At 40.0% G+C, this 25,030-nt stretch overlaps 2 protein-coding genes across 2 annotated transcripts; both read left to right on the top strand.

Moving 5' to 3' along the window:
- Window positions 1–2,023: 2,023 nt before the first annotated feature.
- On the top strand, window positions 2,024–5,198 carry LOC130605959 (tubulin alpha-3 chain). Its single transcript, XM_057421854.1, has 4 exons — window positions 2,024–2,401; window positions 2,968–3,116; window positions 3,967–4,647; window positions 4,878–5,198. The coding sequence occupies exons 1-4, from the start codon at window positions 2,083–2,085 to the stop codon at window positions 5,181–5,183; spliced, it is 1,455 nt and encodes a 484-aa protein (XP_057277837.1). The 5' UTR covers window positions 2,024–2,082; the 3' UTR covers window positions 5,184–5,198.
- A 1,363-nt stretch (window positions 5,199–6,561) lies between these two features.
- On the top strand, window positions 6,562–23,703 carry HPS3 (HPS3 biogenesis of lysosomal organelles complex 2 subunit 1). The gene is made up of 17 exons (XM_057421848.1): window positions 6,562–6,878; window positions 7,665–8,159; window positions 9,423–9,609; window positions 10,065–10,150; window positions 11,343–11,535; window positions 11,719–11,800; window positions 12,543–12,697; window positions 13,556–13,664; window positions 13,877–14,058; window positions 14,401–14,578; window positions 15,216–15,446; window positions 17,194–17,379; window positions 18,529–18,714; window positions 19,235–19,342; window positions 19,715–19,921; window positions 21,202–21,292; window positions 22,414–23,703. Exons 1-17 carry the CDS (start codon window positions 6,656–6,658, stop codon window positions 22,539–22,541), a joined length of 3,027 nt encoding a protein of 1,008 aa, XP_057277831.1. The 5' UTR covers window positions 6,562–6,655; the 3' UTR covers window positions 22,542–23,703.
- The last annotated feature ends 1,327 nt before the right edge of the window (window positions 23,704–25,030 follow it).

Here is a 25,030-nt window from a genome sequence, read left to right as displayed (position 1 = left end):
AAACTAATCTGTTTTTATGAAATTATAAAGGTGGCAGTGATTATCTTTGCATGTTTGCCATTACATTTACCTTAGAAAAACCCAAAGCACTGCAGTTAAAGTTCAGCTTACGTTAGACTCCTGCTTAACATGAATTACACATCACTTGCTTCAAGGAATTAATAGCAATTTCATCTTAATTTTTCTCAGGTCTTACTGTTAACAGCAAATCTGTTATTTGCTTCTCTTTGGAGAGAAAGAGGAAAATACCATCTGTGGCGTGGCATGGCATGGCATGGCATGGCATGGCAGCTACTCCAGAGAGCAGCTAAGTGTGCTCACTTCAGCTCTGGACATCCAGCTTCATCTCTCCAGCTACTGGTCTTTCTCGGCTAAAAGAAATTTCCAGGCTGTCAGAGGTCTTATGTTCCTGTCCAGAGCCGTGTGAAATCACTTACACCGTTCCCCTAGCACACATAAGCCTTCCCCCGCCTTAAGAACAGACACCACAGCAGCACACCCTAGCCAAGACAATTCCACAGAGCCCAGCCGCACCCCCGATCCCCATCCCCCACAGCCGAGCCCAGCACCTCAAGTGCGGGACGCCCCCACCCGCTGCAGGCAGCTCCGCTCGCGCGCTTTCGAGAGGGCGAATCAGCGAGCTCCGCTCGCCTCTGCGCCGCCCGGGTGACAGCCAATGGGGAGCCAGCACGCGAGGGCGTGGGGATCGAGGCGGTTGGCCGTCGTTAGTTGGTGTTGCTGGGCGAGCGGTGGCGGACCTGGTGCAGCGGAGTCGGAGCGTCTCAGCTTAGTCGGACGCTATGGTGGGGAACGGGGTCCTCGCGGCTGGGCAGAACAAGGGTACTTGGGAGGGTCGCTGTAGCGGCGGCGGCCTGGGGAGCCTGTGATAGCGCGTGCTCTGGTAGGATTTGCAGTCTCTGTGAGAACGCCCCGCAGTAGCAGCAAGGCAAAAGGACTGGGGAGGAGGAGAAATATTAATAATAGTTAAAGGGAGGGATAAAAACTGGCCGGCGGGTGGTGAGGCGGGACATGTAGAAAAGCAACGGAGGCTTGTTCTTAAGTTCGCGTCTCTCGCGGAGAGGCGAGGGGCAGACCGAAACGTGCCCCGGGCGGCGGGAAAGAGCGTGGCAGTAAGTGGCTGGGCCTGTGCGCTCCGCCGCTTCGGGCTGTTAGTGTGCACTGCGCCGGGAGCTTGCACGTAGCCAGTGGGAGGGGAGGTGCTGGATCAGCATTCGGCGGCGCCTCGTGCTCCGTCAGGACTGGGTGCAGGGGCTCTCTCGCGCCGGTGCTGGGCGCGGCAGGGCAGCCCCACACCGGGAGACGGGGGTGACGAGGCTGTGTGAGAGGGTTGGAAACGGGCTGCCAGCTGAGTAGAAGTAGGAAGGAACACAGAATTAGTCTCGCTGGCAAAAGGCTAATGAGAGAACCAAGGTGTGAAAATTAAAACATGAAAGTAAGAATACAGGATTTGATGAAGCTACCAAGGAAAGAACAGCCCGGGTTTTTCCACCTCAGCTTTTTCCTAGATGTGCTATAACAGTGAGCTAGAAGAAGAGCTCATTTCCATCTCAGGTATAAGACAGAAGCAAGGTATTGAGAGATCAAGCATTCACAGCACAGTTGCTTACAATCAAAGTATCTGGCTAAAAGTTGGCAAGTGACATCTGATTGGGACTCCTGGATGGTTTCAGAAAGGAACCCAAATATGTATGAATTGCCAGGGGTTAGATATTTGCTTATTGTAAAGGAAGACATATTAATTGGTCCTATATAGGAGGAATTATTGCGCAGTACATGATTCGGCAGCAAATAAAGGAAATTAGCAAATGCTCTAAAAAAGTCTTCCAAGACTAAAGGAAGGTGAAAAAGAGACTAAGCAGAATATTAAAATATCCATGCAGCATGGTAAGGGAGGATGAATCTATATTCACCTATGTGTTAATAGAGACTCTGTTGTATTCAAGATCTTCCAGTACTTTCACACGAGTCAGCTAAGGTAAGTAGAATCTTGCAAGCAGCAGACAATTTGATGAGTTGTAGTCACTCAAGAACAACCAGGGGATACTGAAGCAGAGAAAGCTCATGGAAAGATACAACCCACAGATGACTAGTTATCATGAGAAGAAAATCTGGAAGACAGGTAGATCCATATCTCATTGTTCTGTTTTCAATTTGCAGCGTGAATGCATATCTGTCCACGTCGGTCAGGCTGGTGTACAGATTGGCAATGCATGTTGGGAATTGTATTGTCTTGAACATGGAATCCAGCCTGATGGTCAAATGCCTAGTGATAAAACTGTGGGAGGTGGAGACGATTCATTTAACACTTTCTTCAGTGAGACAGGAGCTGGTAAACATGTTCCCAGGGCAGTGTTTGTGGACCTAGAGCCAACTGTTGTTGGTATGTACCCAACATTAAAGACCTTCAGTATAAAAGTGAAGAGTCCCTACAGATTACTTATGGTCTGAGTTTTTTTTGTTTTGGTTTTTGGTTTGTTTTTTTTTTGTGGTGGTAGTGGTTTTTATTTTTGTGTGTGTGTGATCAGAACCCTATAGTCTGAAAGATGTGTGTCTGCATGCTGTTTTGACATTTGAGGTTATTGTGACTTGAAAGAAATTATGTTCTACAGGTAACAACATTTGGAAAACTGCAAAACTTTTCAAGGGTGCTGCACTGCACCCAGAGTTTCATTCAGTTGCTATCTAGAATCTTGTCTGTACCTGTAATGTAGATTTTCTGAGTGAACCTCTTTTCAGGAACAAATACTGTTCTATGAATGGCTGATGTCTTCCCCTAAACAAAAGAGCTGAAGTTGTGCCAGCTCTCTAGTCTAGTCAGGCAAGCTGTTTATAGTCAAGGATGCTGTCTACATTCTTTCGACATGCACGCTTAGTGTGTAGTCACTAAGTGGCATACACAGAACTGAACAGATTGAATCTATGTTGTGGTAATCTGTTTTCTTACAGATGAAGTACGTACAGGCACATACAGGCAGTTATTCCATCCTGAGCAGCTCATTACTGGGAAAGAAGATGCAGCCAATAATTATGCCAGAGGCCATTATACCATTGGAAAAGAGATTGTTGATCTAGTGCTAGACCGCATTCGCAAACTGGTACGAATTCATGCTGCAAGTCCATATTTAAAATAATTGGTACAGCTCTACAGCTGTCTATAACAGTGGTTTGATGTGGTTTCTTCCCTGAGAATTTTGTGCATAGTTTATTGTTTAAAATTCAGTCTTCTTGCTCCTGCCCCCAGTTAAATAAAAATTTAGTAAATAAAACTTACTACTTTCTCCCCCAGGTTTTGAAATACCAGTATTTGAAAGTATTTTAAGGATACCTCGGAAACATAAAAGCCTTAAACAAGTGTGACAATGCTGTTACACTTTATTATTTGTAATTTTCAGTTTGATTTCATGCCCATTATAAGTGGTGCAAAATAGTACCCTTGACCTCAGATTTTGGTTGAATACTTAAAAAATAAAATGGCTGATGCTGCACTGAGAAACTCATATAGGATCATGTGATTCAGAATTAAATGGTGATTGTCTTTCAATTTTTGTAATTTTAAATAACTTGTTTTCAGCATCTGATACTTGCTGAAAGCCAGAATGGGAACAAATGTATTCTAAAGATAAAACCTAGCTGTAATTTATAATAATTTATCATAGTGGTGCTCAGCTGCTCTTGCTTACAGTAGAATTAAAATGGCATTACAGCTAATAAAGCAATTTGTAAATAGTAAAATACTCCTATTCAGAAAAAGTTACACAGTGGCACTGGTACTTTTGAGTAAAAGGCACACAGGAAAAAAGGAAGACCACCTTTCGAGAATGCTGGGGGGGTTATTATAAAAATCTAAAATATACTTAATAAGGAAATGCTGTTGAATGATTATTTTAATACTGCTTTCTGCAAAATACCTTTTTTTTTTCACCACTCTTTTCCACCCCATTATAGGCTGATCTCTGCACAGGGCTGCAAGGTTTCCTTATCTTTCATAGTTTTGGAGGAGGCACTGGTTCAGGATTTGCATCTCTGCTCATGGAAAGGCTCTCTGTTGACTACGGCAAAAAGTCTAAACTAGAATTTGCAATTTATCCAGCACCACAAGTTTCCACTGCTGTAGTGGAACCCTACAACTCAATTCTAACTACCCATACAACATTAGAGCATTCAGACTGTGCCTTTATGGTAGACAATGAAGCCATTTACGATATATGTCGTCGTAACCTTGACATTGAACGCCCTACTTACACTAATTTAAACCGATTAATTGGGCAAATTGTTTCATCCATCACCGCTTCACTGCGTTTTGATGGAGCCCTCAATGTAGATCTGACAGAATTTCAAACTAACCTTGTTCCATACCCACGAATCCATTTCCCCCTGGTAACATATGCCCCTGTCATCTCTGCTGAAAAAGCCTATCACGAGCAGTTATCTGTGGCCGAAATTACTAACGCTTGTTTTGAGCCAGCCAACCAGATGGTAAAATGTGACCCTCGCCATGGCAAATACATGGCCTGCTGCATGTTATACAGAGGTGATGTTGTTCCCAAAGACGTCAATGCAGCTATTGCTTCTATCAAGACTAGACGTACCATTCAGTTTGTGGATTGGTGCCCAACTGGATTCAAGGTACTTGCAGTGCTTTTTAAGTGCTTAATGTTTGGTTTATTAGCAATTGCATAGTATTTAGAGGTAACAGTCATTCCAAAATGTTGTAATGTCTCTGTTAAATATTTTGATGAAGTGCAGAAGAACTGTCATCTGTTTTATTTGTTCATAACCATGGTGCTTTTTGATAACAGAAATAGGTCTTTGAGCCTTAGCACTCATACGGAAAACTTTTATGTGTTTTCTTGAAGGTGGGCATTAACTACCAGCCTCCAACTGTGGTACCAGGTGGTGACCTTGCAAAAGTGCAGCGGGCTGTGTGTATGTTGAGTAACACAACTGCTATTGCTGAAGCATGGGCTCGCCTTGACCACAAATTTGATCTCATGTATGCTAAGCGTGCTTTTGTGCATTGGTATGTTGGGGAAGGAATGGAGGAAGGAGAATTTTCTGAAGCCCGGGAAGATCTGGCTGCCCTCGAGAAAGATTACGAAGAAGTCGGCATAGACTCAGTAGAAGCAGAGGCTGAAGAAGGAGATGAGTACTTAGAAAACTAAGTCTGGCAAAATGTAGAGAAAGATAAAAAAAAAAAAAAAAATTGCAGAGCCCTGTTTGTAGAACATCTACTTGTTTGCCTGTTTTCAAATAAAGTTTTAAAGGTTCTACTTTCTATTTTTTTTTCTTCTTTACTATGTATGTGCATCCTTGCTAAGTAAGGATCATTTGAGATGGTGTATTTCAGTAGTATCTTGTCATGTGCAGAAAAACTCGGGAAACTAAACACGTCCCTGGGATGCCAACACATTCTGAGAGCTTCTCCATCTCCTTTATTTTTGGTTTTCCACAAGTAGGAAACCGCTTCTGCTTCAGGTTGTTATAGCACTAGTAATACTATTACTATTCCAAGCCTGTCTGCATGATCTAAAGGAACCTACATTTTCTGAAGATGTTTAAGTATCCACAGTTAACTAATACTGTACTTCTGACTAGTTATTGCAGATGCCATTACACTTTCAAATGGAACTAGCACTTAATACCTTTGCTAAGGACATAAAACTTCATCATTGAAAAGTGTTTAAAACTTTACAACTGGAACCCACCCCACTACCTCCTGCATTTGATTCACATAAAAAATAGATGTGTAGATTTCTTACCTGCTTTAAGAATATTGTCAGGTTTCTTTTACGTTCCTACATTTGCCTTGTGAAGAAAAAAAAATACCCCCCCCCAAAAAAAAAAAACACCCCAAAAATTGATATCCTTTAATGGGTATGTTCAAATGACTATAGCTTTATACGCATTGGAAACAGTTAACTTGTAGGGCACTTGGCTGCTGATCTGCCGTGTTCAAATTTTCAGTCCTAAATCCCGAAGAGAAGAAGAAACTAGTGTTTTGGGGTTTTGGAGGTTTAGTTTTGTTTTTTTTTCCCTTCCTGTTTTCAAGAAAACCAGGAGAGAGAAAAAGGGGTTACATATACTAAACATACCCTGAAGTGAATTATTTTCAGAAGTTCCTGTAACCAGCATCTGTAGAGCATGCTCTGTATGCACAGTTTACAGAGTTCTAAAAGAACGAACCGCTGTACCAAAAATTGGTTTTGGTTCAGAAGACGGAACGGCCCCAGAGGGCACCGGCCCCACGCGTGTGGCACAGCCTTCTCCGTCCCGTACTACTCAGTACCGACCTCTTCCATGCGCATCACACCCTTCACCAGGTCGCTTCCCGCGCCGGGCGCTGCGATTTTAGAGGATGCCCGACCATGCTAACGTGAAGTTACGCCAGCGCCACACAGAAACGTGTATGCAGCGCCCCACAGGACGAGCCGCCGGCTGACGGCGAGTGCAGTACCGGCGCTGCACACATTCACTTCCCCACTCGACCACCCGGTTTCGCCGCGGGCCGAGAGGAGGCTTCGGTCGCTGCGCGCGCCGCCGCCGTACGGTGCGGAAGCGAAGGGCGCCGCAGCCGCTTCTCGCCGGGGGTGCTCCCGTGCTCTGTCCGCGGCGGGAGTGCAGGTTTTCAGGGACCATGGTGCAGCTTTACAACTTGCACCCGTTCGGGTCGCAGCGAGTAGTGCCCTGCAAGCAAGAGCCGGCCCATTTCTGCTGCGGCCGCGACGTACTGTTCGTGGCCAGCGCGGCGGCCAGCTGCAGGGTGGAGGTGTTCGCCCTGCGCGACCAGGGTCGCTGCGAGCCCCTAGGCTCCTTCGCCACGCTGGGCCCCGTCCTGCGCATGGCGCACAGCCAGACAGGTCAGTGAGCTTCGCCGACGGGCCCGGAAGCGCTCGGCTGGGGAGGCTCGGACGCCTCCATAGCGGGGAGCGGCCTGGGGGCTCTGCCGGGTGGAGGCGCTTGGTCTGGGCCGGCCCGGCCCGGCCCGGCCCTAGCTGGGCCCTGGGGAGACGGCGGCGGGCCGGAGGAGGTGGGGATGGCGGGGATTAAGGCCCAGCAAAGCGCTGGCTGCCACGGGCCGGGCGGCATGGGGCTGGCCCTTGCAGAAGCGCCAGCTTCTGCAATGTACTGGTTTGAGAGCTATGCAATGGGCTGGGAGTCCTCGGGCTAGTGGGAAGTGCAAAGGCAGCACATTGAGGTTTTTTGCCGTCTTGCCCTTTTTATTTTTTTTTTTTATTTCGGAGCACGTGTCGGGCGGTCAGTGCAGTCGATCCCACAGCTCTTCATGAGTCTGAGAGTTACCCTGCTCTTTAGAGAACAAAACATTTTCTTCATAGTGAATATTCTGAGGGGGAAAACACCTCGACTGCAATCACAGTTTGTAAAGTGGATTCACTTGGGAGTTAGTCTGGACCTAGACCTAGGAGTTCTTTTATTTTTAATGATGCGTGAAGTGTGTTCCACCCAACAAAGAAAAATGTACTTCAGATTTCATTGGAGAAAAATTGGTGAAAATGGGTTTTGGAATTTCATGTAAGAGCTGAGAATTTAAGATGTTCTTTGCTATGTACTATAGCAGGTAAAGAGCTCAAAACCTATACCTATTCCATAATAATAATATATCACTATCACTGCTTTCTTTTAAGGAGACTATCTGGTGACAATTGAAGAAAAAAGCAAAGCAACTTTCCTCAGAGCATACGTGAACTGGAGATGCATGTCTGCAGGGAGTTCTCGTGTTTGTGTTCGGATGGTTGGTCACAAGATGGAAGAGTCATACAGTGAAACCTTAAAAGAACAGATGTCAATTGTGGAAATGCCACTTTCAGATCCTCCACTCTGCATTTCATGCTGTCCTCTAAATGGAGATCTTCTTGTGGGCTGCAAAAATAAACTAGTCATGTTCTGTTTGAAATACCTGTTTATAAACCAGAATTTGACTGTGTTAGACTTTGAACGCTCCTTAATTTTACACATTGATAACTTCATTCCTGCTGAAATTGCATTTTGTGCCAGACATATAGCCATAACAACAGAGCTGGATGTTCTGATCCTGAAACTGGAACTGGTCCAGCAAAGTGCAGACAGGACAGAGCAATGTGCACATAGCGTTAGTACACTAGAAAAGCCTGTGGATGGAGGTAAGTACAAAAAAATTATTTTTTAATTTTTTTTTTAAATTTCCAATAATCTTCTGGTTTGTGTTATTCTAAAATATTCTAAAAGTAGAGAATTGCCCTTCAGAAAATATTTGCAAATCATCTTAGTACTGTCAGCTGGATATTCTAGTACATGGAGAGTTATACCACCTGCTGTTGGAGGTAACTCTTAAAATATGCCATCATTCTGCAGGTGCTTTCAGGATAGTGCAGTCTCTGCAGAGATAGAATTAGGACCCTGTTTTGGGGTGCTGCCATGGGCCAAAACAGCAGTAGTTCAGTGTGCTATGTTCAGAAAAATTATTGTTAGTGTCACTGCCCAGATAACTGTGTCTCTTCTAAGGGGCAAGTGGGAGGCCAAATGGAGGAAGCATGTAATGAACCTTTAAGTCAACCATGTGTATTGGCTTACACAGTGGCAGTGCATATGCACTCTTGTAACTGTTACTAACAAGACTCAGAACCTGCATAAACAAGGTGTCAGCAAATTCTCTTTTTTCAGTCCTTTGTGTTTTTCAGGGGCTTGCCTTAGAATCCTAGAAATCCCAGAAATAGATTTACCCAAATAGGTTGCGTTCCTGTGTATTGCAAAAAATCAGTCCCTATGGAATCAGTTCCCACATTTCCGTAAGTATCAGCTGAATACCAACAAACCTGAGGAAAATCCTTCCTTTATAATTGAAGAAACTTGAAAAGAATGGTATTTTTGAACTGAACACTGTACCAAAAAAAAGGGGAAAGCATAAGCTGGAATGTTCTTAACTGAGTGAAGATGGATCTTAACTGAGATAGTGGCATCCTGCACCTAGCTGGTTTTATTCCTAAAAACTAAGAAGAAAAGTTCAAATTACTCTTGAGTGCTGTTAGGATTTGATTTCCAGACCATAAGTGAGTTTAAGATAAGACAACTTTCTATTGTAGCTGCCTTTTCCTTCTGAAAACCTCTTCAGCCAACATTATTTGAGGGCAGCCATTTGCAGCACAGGTTGCCCTGGACTTGCCTTCTAATGAACAGTTTACTTGTTCTTTCAGAAGTCTTCACTCTTGAGTATTGAGATTGTTGAAGCCTAAGTAAAGGATTGTTCTCATCTTCTAGCATAGGTGTTTTCAAAATCTCATGGTTTGATGAAGCCAGTGCTAGTTAGGAAGCTGTAATTGAAGTATTTAATTGATACTGTGTCATATAATTTTGTTACTGCTAAATGGAATGGCTTGAACAGGTAATACAGCATTTTCTTTGTTAAGGTGTGAAAGGTGAAGGTCCTTCAACACACACTTTGCAGCTAGAATTAGATGAGTTCATCATATGTCAGAAGCCAGCAGAACTGCTTGGGGAAGAAAGTAAGCTATGTGAGATACCCATCACACTGGAATACACAGAGTTACCTACGGAAGACACAAAGTGCTTCCAAGTGCGGTATCTGCTTTTCAGGTATTTCAAATGTATTTTGCCCTTTACAGGCTAATTCTGTACAGAAAACCAAAATAAGCTGTGGCTCACATCTTGTGGAAATTAAAATCCTAGCATTTTGACATCTGGGCTTTTTATAAGATTGGAGTGGTTTTTGTGCTGAGGAAATAATGTGATACCAAAGAAAGTCCATTTTTTTAATAGAGTGGAATATTTCAGTTGGAAGGGATCTGCAACAATAATCTAGTCTAACTGCCTAACCACTTCAGGGCTGACCCATTGTTAAAGCATATTATCCCTAGCTGTGCTGTGAGCTTCTTGGCATTGCCATGCTAATTACATTAGTAGTATGAGTGCATGTTGTTGAGTATAAAACATCAGCTATGTCTTTTTAGCTCGTGCTGTTTACTTGTCCAGAGTAGCTCATAATAATTTCTCACAGAGGTCCTGGTGTTCTTTTGGGTTCTTTTCTCTAGATGTTTTACACCTGACCAGTCGCCTTTTGGCTTCTGTGAAGACACAAAGCTGCACTCTGTTCAGCTGCTTCCTGTATACCAGACAGGTATATGGACATGCATGGATGCATTATGGCCTGTGTCACAGGAGATCTGGGAATGGAAAGAGCTTCTTTGTATATTCTGTTCTGTAGACTGTTTCTGTATCATTTGTTTTTAAATTAAGTCTTTCTTTCCTTGAAAATGATTTAAACTGAGCTTTTATTAAAAAATCTTTTAGTTTCTGTATGTTCTGCATAAACCTTGAACTAAAATACCAATTTGCCACACCAAAAGAGAGAGACTAAACCAGCTTTTATCAGTTTCTCTAGTTATAACACTGAGTTATTTTACATCACAAAACAGTCACTCTTTAAATTGCATAATAAAATTATCCTCAGTGTTAGAAGATACTAGGCTGCCCCTCATTAGTCAACAGTGGAAATCATAGTAGTAAACTTTAATAATCATTAAGATACAGTTTACCTTTCTTCCAGGCTTTAATTAAAGTTTTAATTAAAGGGATGAATGTAGATTTAGGGGTTCACTAATCACAGTAGCTCAAGCCACAACAGACCTGCGGAAAAATTTGATGCTGTATGTTATCAGTCATAACTGACTGCTCACCCAGTCTGGGACTGTTTGCCTGATAAGTTGTGAAGTCTCATTTAAGTTGCAGCTGACTCAAAAGAACAAGCTACTTGCCATTACTCCAGCTGTCTTATGTTCTCTTGTGATTTACTAACAACTTTGACAAGAGGGTCTGTAGAATGTGATCACAGCATTTACCTGCCAAAGCAGCTTTATAAATAAATTATGCCATTTCCAGTCTTTCTTTCCCTTAATTGAGGACACTTATTTTGGTGAGTTGCAGCTCTGGATGACCATTCATCCCAGCTCACACGTAGTTGTCCAAGATCACACTGATCATTCAGTCCATGGATGTTTATTTGTGATGAATCTGACAGGACTCAGAGATGTGGTGACCCCTCTAGAATGTCTTCACTTGGTGGTACAGTCACACTTTTATTAGAAATGCCTCCAAATGAGATAACATGGCATACACATTTGCAGCCTGTGCACTGATCCAGCGTGTACACTGGTCTTCATATAGTACTTTTTCTCTTCACTAGCTACTAACAAAACCAGTCTACAGCCTGGGCAGGTTTGATAGTATATTTTAGGTATCAGGCTTGCAAAGGAATTGCTAGCTTTTGATTTATGAGGTATATAAAATGCTTTTCTTATTGTTATATCTAGGAAGTTCTATGACAGCCCATGAGGAAACTGACATCAAGAAAGAACTACTGAGTCTCTTCTGCTTTTTCTCTTTACCTCATGTTGGATATCTCTACTCTGTTGGGAAGATAGTAGAACTGATTTCTACTTACCAATATTCAGAGAAGTCAGAGCAGGCAGTTCTCACTTCACAGTTCCTGCATGTCATTACAAGGTACAAGGTTTATGATTTTGCTGGTAGTATTACTGGTTTTCTATTCTGCTGTCTTTTTTGCATGCCCATTCAAGGCCCATTTCTACAAAGGAGAAAGATCTGATTCTCTATAGCTTTGGCTACTTGACTTGAGCAAGTCTTCTTTTTTTTCCTTCGTCGTTGTGGTTTCATATTTCCCTCTAGTGAGAACCTGCAGTGCTTCACAGTGCGGTGCAGTGCAGCAGCAGCTCGTGATGAGGATCCATATATTGATACGACCGTGAAGGTGGGGGCAGTAGTATGGCACTTAGTTTTCTTATGTTTCCTTATGAAATCCCATTAGTTTCTATTAGCTGAACCAATAAAATACCATAAGAAATTAGTACTTCAATCTGCGGCATATTATATTTTAGTGGTCTACAAATGTCTCAATGACACAATCCATTATTGCTGTTTAAGATCTATGCCGTTAGTGCTGTGTTTTCAAAAACATCAAAAGCTATAAAGTCATGTATATTTTTAAACTAAATTCTATGCTTTGCTGCATAAATCTGAATGAAGGGTACAGTTTTCCCGTATTGTAACTGATGATGTTTCTCAAGTATCCTTGAAAAAAACAGTTTTTGTAAGAGGAGTGTAGACACCTGAACAGTCTCTGCTATCAGTTACCAACTGAAATCAAGACTTTTATAACCATGTCAGGTAATTTTTTACAACTTGGCCAAATTCAAACTATTTTGTACTGTTTTCCATGTAAGGCATCTCCCTCAGGGTCTGTTAATTTGAGACACAGCTAAAACTGCAGTTGCTTTGAAGAGTGAAATGATTTTTTGTTTACCCATTGTTAAATGATTTATGTCATAGTTTTGTGATTATTTTTATTTGTAAGTGAAGCACTTATAGTAAAGCCAGTGAATGTTTTTATTGTCATTGGAAAAAGGTTACCTCTTCTTATTTTTTTTACTTTTCATTTAAAGACTCAAACTACATGCTAACTGAAATTACAAAACAATCACTTCCCTTTATAGGCTTGTCCGCCTGTCACACTGGATGTCTGCACATTAAGAATGCAGCTTTTTATAGGACCAAGAGCTATCTGTCATTTCAAAAACCATATAATTCTTTTGACTAAGGCGGACACAGAAGATATTACTGAAAGAAGAAAGCCTACAAGAAAGATGCTGTAAGGATTTGTGTCTCTTGGGGAGATAGTTATTTGTAGCTCTGTGTACAGTGCTCAGTTTGTGGGTGCTGGAGTTGAAGAGAGGTTCCTTTCGAAGAAGTGGAGATAATTTCTAGTTAATGCATGAGAACAAGAAACCAAGCTTTTTTTTTTTCAATTTTACTGTATTAACTGAATTAGAAGAAATAAGGATAGGGTCACAGGTGCTTGAAATTAACAAAGTAAGTCACTCAAGTTTGTAAAAAAACTTAAGTTTTATAAGGAATGTTAAAATAACAAAAATGTGTTGTAACACAAAATGAAAATATCTTACATTTGGCTAAGGGTTATTTCCAAGAAAAGTTACAAATACCACTATAGTAATCCATGACAAAAGAAGGATCATATTTTGGCCTAAGATGTTCTTAAAGCGTGCATGTAGCTAGAGGCATCTTTGTGAGAACTGCTATTCCTGTTCTTTTTTGAGGGCCTTTCATAAAACAGCTGAACGGCCATACTAAAACAGCTATTCAGAAATCACATTTATTTAAGTCAGTTCATTAATAAAATTGGGACAGCTATACTTGATTGAAGAGTTACTTAAGTCAGTATTTCTTAAAGCCTAGAACAGTATTCAGGAGACGATGAGGATAAGCCAGGAAGGAGAATGGTGATTCAAAATACTGTTATTGTCTGCATGTAAAATACAGTTTCTTCTGCCAGTTGTGTTGTTTCGAAGGTTATCGTTGGCGTTTGAGAAAGATAGGCATTACAGACCTAGCCGGTATTTTTGCATCTAAATTACGAAGTTTGTGATGTTTTTTGGCTCCATAATGTTTATTTGGAGACTGAAATCTCAACTTTTCTCCTTCTCTCTAGTTCCAGAAAGGCTGACAGCATCAAATCACGAACAAATTCTGAGTCAGAGCCTGGTTGGAATTTATATATTATAAACACTGTTTCAACCATTCAGCTTTACAGAGAAATGGTATTGCCCATCTCCTGCTTTTGTGGTTTGGTGACTAAAATTAAGTACTGTTAATTAACCTCTGGGGCATGTCATTGCGGGATATAAAGTAATGTATTTCTCATGAACAGCCCCTATAATCCTATTTCAAATGGCTGCTGCCCTCGTTAACGCTGTTCCTGTGTATTCTTAATTTTTGCCAGCAGCCTAAGTATATCCTGTGTCTGTTCTAGGTAGATTATAGTAGAACCTATGAAAATGTAAAAACTGAGAGTTGCATCCATCTGCTAAGTGAGGCTCACTTACTGGTCAGAGCAGCTATAATGGACCCTCATTTCTTTAAATCAGATGAGAAAGAAGAAATTCTAAGAGCATTCAGAGAAAGTTGTGCCGCCTTAGGAGACTGCTACAGCAGGTATGTTCTAGATGACAAAGTGATATAGGTGAGCTTCTGTTTCCAGTAACATAACCTTAGAACTAAAATCAATAATTCTTTATCATTTTACACTAGTATTGCATATATAAATCTTTACGTTCTATGAGAACAACTTTATCTAGTAATCTCTTCAGTATCTCGTCTTTATTGTCATTGAACACACAATATATTACATTGAGCTATATATATGAGCTATGTATTTGCAGATACTGGTGGGTCTGCAACCTTGTTTGATGTATTATTTTAGTTCCTACAGTGATGGCAAAAGTATTTCCTTTAGTTGTTTTGTTTTGGGTTTTTTTCCTTCTCTATTGCCTTTAGGTTTGACACAAAGGATTACCACCTTGCTTTGCCATACTACAGAATGTCAGGTTTATCCATGACTGAAGTTTTAAAGAGACTAGTTTCAGAAGGTGATGAAGTACATACGTATGAGAGAGGATTTATATTTTACTTAACTCACTCTCTTAATGAAGACTTAAATGAAGAATTAAGTAAGGTAGGAACAAGTTGAGTATTTTCTTAATCTGTTTAGTTCTGATTTTAAGAACTGTATAAAATTTTAATTAAATTCCCTTTGAAACTGCTGAGCTGCTTATTTAATTTTATCATTGTTCTTTTTCACATATTTTTTATTCTCCAATTTTTATTGTCAAAAAGCAGCACCTGTGCTGCTTTGGGCTGTTTTCAAGCAACGTAGTATGAGTTTAGCTATCATGATGCATGTTGCTAATGATCTGGTTCCTACTTGCACACAGTTTAGGAAAGCTTTGCCTCAAATTTCTTTCATCTCCCATTTCTGTAACAAAACAAACTCTTTCTGTAAATGTTGCCAAATCATACAGGTTGGTTAAATCAACTCACTGTGGTGGTGGATGTTCTCCTACCACCCCAGAATATGGGTTGAATCACTGCTGGTTAGAGATCCTTTACTTTTACCAGTGGGGATGAAAGAAGAAGGCAAGGCACTGTGACTTGATATATAAGCTGTACTTGTCTGTTAAACTAAACAAAAAAATCCAAAAACACTCCCCCTCTCCAAAGCAACAACAAACAAAACTGCAATACCTTCATATGCCATAACAGAATGTACATCTAGAAAGGTCTAAACTGTCAAATGGTTTTCATTTCTACAGGAATCAGCAAATAAAGTTCTCCAAATATTCTGTCTTGCTGACCCTGTGCAGCTGCCTCATATCCTCTGCAGCCCCTGCATGAGAAATGTATGTCCAGTGACAGCTGTGAAGTACCTTCAGAAAGTAGAAAAGATTATGCCATCAGTGGTCCTGACACTTACTAAGGCCTTCATGGCTCTGAAAATGGGAGACCTGACGATGTATGAACATGAGATGGACTCCTGTAAGGAGGTAAAGTATGTTGAAAGTATGAGCTATTCACATTTTGCAAAGCTCAAATCAGTAGATTTGGCTTTAAGTTGTATCTTACAGTAAAGAAACTTCCAGTCACTCTTCCTCCCGATATGCTGTAGAGCCTCCACTGAATATTTGCAATTAATTACAGTAGAATCAAGGGCTGGCATATGCTGGGACTGCACTGCATACCCTGCAGGTACGGTAGTCTTGGCAAAGCCTTACCAAGTAAGTGAAAGTTTTGAAGCTGTTAATTCTTGCTAAATTAAATGCTGTTTTCTGGGGTGTAGCACAAGCTCTGCAGAGCCAGTGCTCTTCAGCACTATGGCAGGGTTGTAGAGTAGCATTTTTACACCCCTGTAGATGTAATTAATATGTGATACGCCCATGCAAAAAATGTATGCAAACAGCCCTTATAAAATTGCATTTGAAGCACAATGTCCATGGTGCACACAAACTAAAGTTTCTGTATACAGTTTCCCATGTTACATGGAATCATAGCACTTAACCCTTCGTAAGATCAGATCAGAACCTACTTCACTGCTATCAACGAATTCCACATCAGTGGGGGAAAAATATTAGTGAAGCGCTCTCTGTCACAGATGTTCACATGTGGTTTTAGACTGAGACCAGTCTGTAAATTACTTCTTGTTAAGGTTGGTCAGGACTGCTGAATATTAAAAGGTGACAAGAGCTTGAAATACAGACTCCTTCTGAGGCTGAGGTACTGGAGGTCTAAACACTCTTAAACTGATAGCTGTTCCAAAGTTAGATACCACACTTCAGTAGAAGTCCTGGAGGGCTTTCAAAGTTAGCAGTTTTTGAATTGCAGAGTGGGAGCTCTGGAGTGCTGTTTCACGAGTGATATTCAGCACCACCTGCTTTTGCAGGGTGATCCAGTGAAATTTTCATGTTGTGAGCAAAAAGAAACTTCCACATTCTGCTGTATGAATGTGATTTAGAGAATAAGGTGGTTGGTGTTTGGGTGTTGGGTTTTTGTTGGGCTTTTTTTCCTTCTTTTTAAGCTGACCTATCAAAAAATGTTCTGTTGCACCTCACCTTTAAAAAGCATTTTGTTACAAAGTAGAAAAAATAACAGTTTCAGAAAGATAAAGAAAGGAAAGATAGTTTGCATAGCAGGATGAAATCTTATTTTTCCTCCTAGGTCTGCCTTATATTTCTTGTATAGTTCATTTAATCTGCTTAGGCATCATTTGCCTACTGTCTTTCTAAGTGGAAATAGTAATAAGTCAAAATTTCTAAGTGGAAGTAGTATCTTGTCATGCTCACCTTCAAAAGCACTCAGATGCCCAGAAACAGCTTACTGTTGCATGTTTTGATCATTGTCTCAGGGGTATTTTCAAAATAAAAATCGATAGCAAAAGCAGTCTACTGAAATGTAGCAAAGTAGTCTGTTGACGTTTCAGCCAGTGATTTTGCACAACTCCGTGTGTATTGAGTGTCTTGGATTTCATAGTGAGATCTGTCTCCACGTTTCAACAGCATGTTACTTTCAGTGTTCAGGTAACTGGCCTCTTGCTCAGAGTCACTGCTCTGGCATGTGGTTTGGAGCTCAGTCTCTGGAGAGCTATTCTGTAAATTGTAGAAAGGATTTATTTCCTTCCCCTGACTTTCCTTCATTTCATCTGTCTAAACTTCACTGCTTGAGGAAATACTGTGTTTGCTGAGTTGAAGTCATGTGGACTGAATTCTTTACATGATTTCTATCTGACTATGTTTGTAGACAGTACTGGGTTGTGGCTTCATCGGGCAACCAAAGCTCTTGAGACAGTGGAAGGAAGGAACAGTTATGCCAACTGAATTTGCTGTTCACCTGAAGGAGACGCAACCTGGTTTGCTGGTGGCTGCCATTGTGGCTTTACATGAGAACAGTAAAATTGAACTAGAGGAAGCAGATACCTTTTTCAAGGTTGGCCTGTGATCATTTTTTGCTTCTATTTTTCTCATAATGGTGATATGGGTAAGCAAAGCAGCCTTGGTTGCCCCTTCACTCACCTTTCAGCATTTCTTCAGAAAGAGGGACATGAGGACTGGGAGATGAGCTCATGATAGATGCCTACAGAGTCAGAAACTGGACCTTCTGGAAAGAAATACTGGTTAAATCGGGAAAAAAAAAAATTGAAGTTTTTTGTTTTGACCTTGTCATTTCAATGCAGAATACCCTGATGTCAGAATACCCTGAAGCCATTGAAAGACTTCCTAGTAGTTTGGCTTCCTAAGGCTAGTGACATTTAAAAAAATTTAGATAAATCATTCCATAAGCTCCTTTTGAAGAAATCATTAGGATTGAAACATAATTCTAAAGACTCAGACTTCAATATGAAGGTATAGAATGTTCTGTCTAAATTTCTGAAACAAGAGTGGAGTCTCTGCAGTTTATAAGAAGGATAAATAGAATTGTTTTCTGGTATCAGTGAAGTTTTCTTTGTTTAGACTGGGAATAGACCTTTTTTATTTACAATGAATAACACTGTTTGGATTAAAATCATGTACTCTTCAATGTAGGTATTCTGCAGTTCTGTATCTGCTACTGTGAAATAGCCAGTATCAAAAATACCAAGTCATGAAGCTCAAATTGGAATGAGTGTTATTATTTAAAGCCAGTTGGAAACCAAGTAATGATCCTTTTCATTGTCATGCCAGTCCTTAAAGCATCTCACTTGTGGATCCTACCATTACAACCAACTGAGCTACACGGAATCTCTTATCATGGCCTTAAGAGTCTTCTTTTGAAGGCACCTGCTTGGCTGTTGGCATATAGAAATTTCTCCAAATTAGCTGTCTGTGAATAGTTGCTGACAGTGTGCTGGCATTTCTGACAGTGGAGTAAACCTTGGAAAATAAATCTATCATTTAGAATTGATTAGCTTAAAATCATTCCATGAACTTTTTACTTTGCCTAGCACTGTATTATGGAGAATGATAAGACAAAAAAGGAACCAAAATTCTACTTCTAGTAAAAGTGAAAAACTGTTCCTCCTGCCTCTTCTAACTTCTGCTGCTAAATAATTACCATACTCTGTGCTAACTTGCTGTCTTCTAATGGTTTTATTCTTAGATGTTGTGTGGTAACAGAGAAAGCACTATTCCTCAGCTCTTGGTAGATTTCTGGGAAGCTCTTGTAGTGTGCTCTCAGAAAGAAATACTTCAGGAGCTTTTACTGAGGCTTACTTCTCAGTATGTTTCAAGAATATTGAAGAAGCAACTTCCTGAGACTAAGCCACTGAAAACAACAGAGGATCTGGTAAGTACACCACTCAGAGGAGGTTTTAGGACCACATTGTACCTCCAAATTCTATCCATATACTATCCTTAGTATTTTAGTTCTGAACAGTTTATCTCTTAAAAGAAACAAGACTGAAAGCAAGTAAGTTAGTGTGCAGTTACGAGATGATAGGTATTGCAGGCTCTGGGGACTCTGCTCTTTGGGGACATTTCAAATATACTTCCTACTGGAACCTCAGCTCTGGATAGAAATAAGGGTTAAAATGAAATGGTGGCCGCTTGTCAGGTGGAGTGTTTGCAGTTTTGCAAAGCTGACTAAATGAAAAAAGTGTGTGAAAGATGAATTTTAAAGTATTCTGAATGGGAAATCTGAAATACAGAATTAAATAGAAGATTCCAGTTCATCTGTTACTAAATTGTATGAACCAGAAGAAAGAGTAGATGTTATTCTAAATTTTCTTCACTTGTGGTGCATTTCAGATGGAACTGTCATTAACAGAAATACTTCTTTTATTGAAACTTGACTTTTTCTTGTGTAGATAAACTCCTGTAATCATTTTGGGTTGATTTTCCCGTGGGTAACATTAATAATGTCACTGGGATCTCCATCTGCTAAAGATTACAGTGAAGATATCTCAAAATTACAGGTATGAAACCTTTAAATCTTACTGTTTACAGTTTAGATCCATTCTGCAAATATTCATGTATGTGTAAACAACTTTTTTGAGCAGACTCCCCTTTTCCTCCCCCTACCTCTCTCCCCCCCCAGGTTATCCAAGTTGAACTGAAAGGCCCATTAAAATGATAGCAGAAAAAAATACTGAAGAGATATGTTGACACTAATTATATTTGCAGGACACTCTGAACTAGCTTTCTTGGTTTTCAGTAGCATTTATTAAAGGAAATAGTATTTCAGAATTACTCTAGTAAGTAAGGGCTTCTGTTCTAAGGTTATAGTTAGCATATTTTTTGCAAAGTTTGTGTTAAATCCAAACAATATGTTTTCTTCTTGCCTGCAGTCTCTTCTATGTAGTCAGTCAATCAACATAGCTTCAGCTCTGCCTGTCTTGGAGCCTCTGACAGAGGATGGCAATGTTGGCCTCACCATCCATGTTCTCTGCAATACCCGCCTAGGCAAATATGAGGAAGCCATTGACCAGCTTCTCGAAAGGTGTCCTGATGCAGCTGTATTATATGCTCAGCATGAGCTGAAAGATGACAATCGGGTGAGCTACTTTTGTTAAAGTTGTTCAGTATTTTTTGGTTTGTTTTTTTCTGTTTTTTTTTGCATACAGATGGACTCTGGATGGATCAAATAGACCACCTTCAAACAAACTAAATTGCTAAGCTTGCTTTCAACTTCTTGCTTGGCATTTAAATTCCGTATCTCAGTTCCCACTGATTTTAATAGCATTCATTTTTTCCCAGTTTCTTCTGTGACTAGTAGATTTAAAGCGTAGTCTTTTCATATGGCAGAGTGCCTTAAAAAGGGAGAGTAGTATGTTCTTTATCCATCATAAATGAAGAACTAGCTAGTTTCTCACTAATCAGTGTTCTAAATTGTTTGACAGTGTTGCATAATGTGACATTTTAGTGATAACTGATAAAAGAACATGGTCCTTCAAATAAAAACACTTAAATAGGTTCTTCCTGTGTTCTAGTGACATCTTCTGATACTATAACCTCAGAATGGTACTGGTGCACTAGTGGATTGTTCTTTATGGCCCATTTTCCACTTGGGCATCTACAGAGGTTTTATTTTGTATCTGATTTTATTCCAGTGTTCCACAAGTGCAGAAGTTCACTCCACTGCCCATCACAGCTACTCAGTTAACTGTACATGGTTTTGTTGGCCAGAGTTACCAAAGGTGATCATCTACCAGATGGCCATACTAGAATAGAACCCCCTTCAAAACCAGATCTGTGCTTTTTAGTCAGATCTGAAAATAGTTTTTTTGATTATTTCCACGTTAGTTAGAGTTGAATGGGATGCTGCAGTACAGACTCTGAATTCAGGTAGAAGAAAATAATTAACCACATTTAAAAAAGGAAATTCCTTTCCCTCCATTCTTATCAACAAAATTCATAATTCACTACCACAGCTGTTGGAAGCTGACAGATTAGGTTAGGAGACAGAGCAGTGTTTATAGTAATGCTGTTCATCACTTTGCATGGAGTTGTTTGGAGGGATAATCCTTGATTTTCTGACTGCATTAGTCTTGCCAATTACGTGGTATTTTTAGCTTATAACCTTTTATATAAAGAGGCACTAAGGGGCGCTGTGTAAAAGCTTTTGAGTAGAAAAAGTTGGGACTGAAAATTGAAACATACAATGTGTGCAAAACCACTGCATGTCAAAGCAGTGTGTAAACTAACAAGTTCATCACAACCTACCTGTATTTGTACACATCTGAGCTTAGCTCAGTGTATATTTAACAGGTCTTTCATACTCTTACTTGTAGTTTTTGTTAATGTACACTTTTGCTGTGTGTTTTTTCTGGATTAGGCTGTATGGTGGAACAAGCTACTTCCTGAATTTTGCAAGAGAGCTAGACTTACTGGAAATGACTGCCCTGTTTTTATTTCATCACTGAAAGGTAAATCAGTGGACTGCAACTCAACTCCAGAAGCCTTTGCATGTCATCTGACATTCTAAACCCTGTTCAGGCTAAGGACTACTGATATGATAATTTGGAAGGAAAAGGGAACCTTTTTCTATAGTTAAAGCTAATATAGCTCAGCAGGCTTTCTAGTCCTTATCACAGCATTCTGCAAAGTACAGTGTGTTGCCTCATATAAAAATCATAGCATTCATTTTGTTTTAAAAACAGTTAAATTGTTGGAATCATACTGTTTCTATATAGGTCAAGAACAGACACCATTAAAAACTTATTAAATAGAGCTAATGGTTGGGGTTTTGTCCTAGGCTAAGCGACTATATGGTCCTACACACTGACAGCTAACAGGCTCCTGTTGATAACCGAGTGAGCACTTAAGTGTGTATTGATGATGAGGTCACAGAGTGAAGAACCCCACAATGTGTTACGGCTAGAAGTGAAGAAACAAACCCTAGTAGTTGATGTAGTCCTATTGGTACATTAACAGGACATTAATAATACCATATATAGCTGAGGGGCCAGTGTGTTTGTTTTGACAGAATACAGAGACTGAATAAAGCGCGTATTTTTTTAAAATCAGTGTAATGCCAGAGAGCTGAAAAACAGCAGCACAGGTCACCATGCCCTGTCATAAAATTCTAGTTTCTAGTGGTAGCACTGTTTTCGTGCGGTTGCTGTGCTGTAATCAGTTGAGAAGATAATGTTTAAACAGCTTGGTCTGGTCCGAGAGGCTGCTCTCGGAACATCCCATTTTACAGATAGTGCTGAGGTAGAGTACTAGTACAGATTTCAGGGCTTCCTTTGCATTTGATACAAAACACGTGAAGTACTAGATCAGATTTCTGTAAGCATTAGTGCCCCATTTAGACCTGCTGAGTCAAGACAGAGGTATAGTTTTAACCTAAGACATCATTTCAGTTTGTTTTTGAGATTTCCTGCAGTTGTATTTGCTCCCAAATTGGTGTGTCTCAAATGTCATTCCAGTTGCAATATTTAGATAATTTGATGACTTCAGTTAGTAATGATGTTAATATTTTTTCATTTCTTTTTACTAAACTGAAAATACTTAAACAAGATTTTTTTTCCTGTGCTCTGAGCAGAAACTTTATCAGTTGTTGCAATGGAACTGGAACTAAGAGATTTCCTCAGTTTTCTACCAGAGGATGGAACTGCAGCATTTTTCCTGCCACATCTTCTTCACTGCAGCCAGAGGAGGGTGATGACATAAAACAACGGAAGCCTACTATGCACTCAAATACAAAGAATGTGCCAGAATAAAAAAGTAAATGAAAACAAAACTACATATAAGGTACTGTAGGACTCCCCTCACATAAATCACCTTTCATTATTTCTCAGTTGAAACCTTATGAGAACTATTGAGTGACAGCTATTGTCTGAGGCAAAGCAACTCTTTTGAAGCTAATAGTAGTACACTCCGACAAAGGTCAACAAACCAGAATTACTGCCTCGTAGAACTGAATGGCAGTCAGCTGGACTGGTGAAAAAGTGACTTTTCAACTGTTAGGCAGGATCACATGTCCTCTCAAGGAGGGTGAACTTACAGCCAAAGCAGCTAAAAAATACAGACTGTACAGTACAATTGGACATTTGATGTTCAGCAAAAGTAAAGCAGAGAGTCAGGCTTATTCTGCGTTACTTAGTTGGATCACTGACCAGGGAGGAAGAGTTTAAATTCAGGCAGAGGTCTAACTGTGTGAGTAAAAAGCAAGAGCCTTACTCCTCCAAGTGGAATTTGGCCCCACTTCATTTTGCAACATACACATTCCCTTGAATTCCAGTTGGTAAACCCAGTCAGCTGTTCTGGCATCTTAATTACATACCCATGCAAGTGTTGCACTGAAAATGTTTTCATTTAGCAGTTCACGAAAAAAAGTCGTAATGACAAAGAGCGTCAAATTGAAACCGAAGTGTTTTCAAGGGCATGGAAGATAGGGACTACTGCGCGCTTGCTCTTTATTTTCTTTCTTCTGTTGTACTCAGTTAATGGGAAAGTATTTGAAGTATCCCTAGGCCAGAGATGCAGCTGAAAACTCTTACTACTTCTGGGTTTTTTTGTTAAACCTCTCAGGTAATTGTGCATGTATGTACTGATGTTTGTCTGTCGTTTGGGCAGAAACTATCCTACTGTTCCTTCAGCTGTAATTCAGTCGTAATAAACTGTTACTATGTTTATGACCTTCTTACTAATGCAGTTTGTTTTTTTGAGAATCTACCACAAATAGGATGACTCCATGATTCCATAACCATTTAAAGGCTTAATTAGCTGGCATTGCTCTGTGAAATCCATTTTTACAAAAGCTGTAAAGTTACTTAATGTAGAAGACAGTCAGAAGAGATCATCTGCAATGCAAATGTATTAAAAAGAGAAAGGTAAAAAAAATAGTATCATTTCTCTGTAACATTACTGATACAGCCAAAGTCAGTGATCTGATTTACGAGTAAGGATTATGCTGGTTTCAGTAGAATATTTCTACCTTAAAAAATGATAAAGCAATTTAGGCTTGTTACAGAAAAGCAATTTCATTTGTTCTAGTAGCTGTAAAGCCTAATATTTTGCTTGCCTGCCTGTCCCATAAATCCTTCCCTCTTGTTTGGCACAGGTCTAGGTAGAGTTGGGCTATTAAAACACACAACGGATGGCACCAACAATACCTGCTCTTACTGCTTTCATTTTTGACCAGTATCAGTCATGCACTAATACTGCTTCTTCCATCTGTCAAGAAATGCTTAATTTGCCTACTCCTGCCCTACATAACTAGCAAAAAAATGATTCCACTGCAGGACCTGTCTAAGATGCAATAAAACAAAGCTCTTGGGTACAGCCGTCACCAAATTTTGCCCTTCACTGTCTGAATTTCATCAGGCTTATTTCAGCATAACTTTGTCTGTCTTGTAATTATTTTCGTAACAGAGAACCAAAAACATCTTGTGCAACCATGATCCCTCAAGCCAGTGCATCTTTTAAACATCTTGAAAGATGTTACTGGATAAAATGAGAAAATAATTCAATGGAAATAAATTATTTTGTTAGGTGTTCAGTTACATGATAGTGTGTGTGTGTGTGTGTGTGTGTGTGTGTGTGTATGAAGTGTGAACCTATGCATAAAGTGATAACTAAATTCCTATTTTAAAAGCAATAGCTACTAGTATATTTGACCAGTAAAATGTGACAGCAGATACCCAAAACAGTCCTTCCTGTTACATAGGGTTGTTTACAATCTTTTTTAAAAAAAAGTACATTCCATTTCACTCTTCTGTGTCCCTCAGCAGTTAAATAACATGCACTAGGCATCACCTAGAATACGTTTAGATTGCAAGTTACTATTTTTATTTAGAGGAAAAGATACTTAGAAGCTGTTTTATCCAATCAGCTGTCTTAGCCTACAGCACATTTGTTAGCCATGGGCCACCAAATGAAATCTTCCAAAACACACATGGAAATGAATTGTCCAGGAGAGGGTATTTCTCAGGAAATGCTTTGCTGAAGGTAAAGCTTGGAGAATCACTGTGGTAAAATGTTTTCATCATTCTAGTGTGGCCCGTGTACCTTTACTCTTGAACTGATCAAATAATCTTGGTAATAAACACTGTTTTTCTGTAAGGGAGAAAATAATAGCTTTTGTTACACACATTTCACCAGAAGAATAATAGTCTGCATGTGGAAAACAGAATGGAAAATTAGAGCCACAAGTCCTA

This window comes from Pezoporus wallicus, unplaced genomic scaffold (assembly GCF_028554395.1).
Source record: "Pezoporus wallicus isolate ANWC-B61680 ecotype Strahan unplaced genomic scaffold, APGP_CSIRO_Pwel_v1 scaffold_7402, whole genome shotgun sequence".
Classification (NCBI taxonomy): domain Eukaryota; kingdom Metazoa; phylum Chordata; class Aves; order Psittaciformes; family Psittacidae; genus Pezoporus; species Pezoporus wallicus.
The sequence above is the reverse complement of the archived record's forward strand: the minus strand, read 5'-3'. Positions and strand labels throughout refer to the sequence as shown.

Coding starts and splice junctions, on each gene's coding strand:
- LOC130605959 (XM_057421854.1), top strand. CDS start 2,083: ATGGAAAGATACAACCCACAGATGACTAGTTATCATGAGAAGAAAATC. Junction 2,402..2,967: donor CCTAGAGCCAACTGTTGTTG/GTATGTACCCAA, acceptor GTTTTCTTACAG/ATGAAGTACGTACAGGCACA. Junction 3,117..3,966: donor TAGACCGCATTCGCAAACTG/GTACGAATTCAT, acceptor ACCCCATTATAG/GCTGATCTCTGCACAGGGCT.
- HPS3 (XM_057421848.1), top strand. CDS start 6,656: ATGGTGCAGCTTTACAACTTGCACCCGTTCGGGTCGCAGCGAGTAGTG. Junction 12,698..13,555: donor AAGCCTACAAGAAAGATGCT/GTAAGGATTTGT, acceptor CCTTCTCTCTAG/TTCCAGAAAGGCTGACAGCA. Junction 21,293..22,413: donor TTTTATTTCATCACTGAAAG/GTAAATCAGTGG, acceptor TGCTCTGAGCAG/AAACTTTATCAGTTGTTGCA.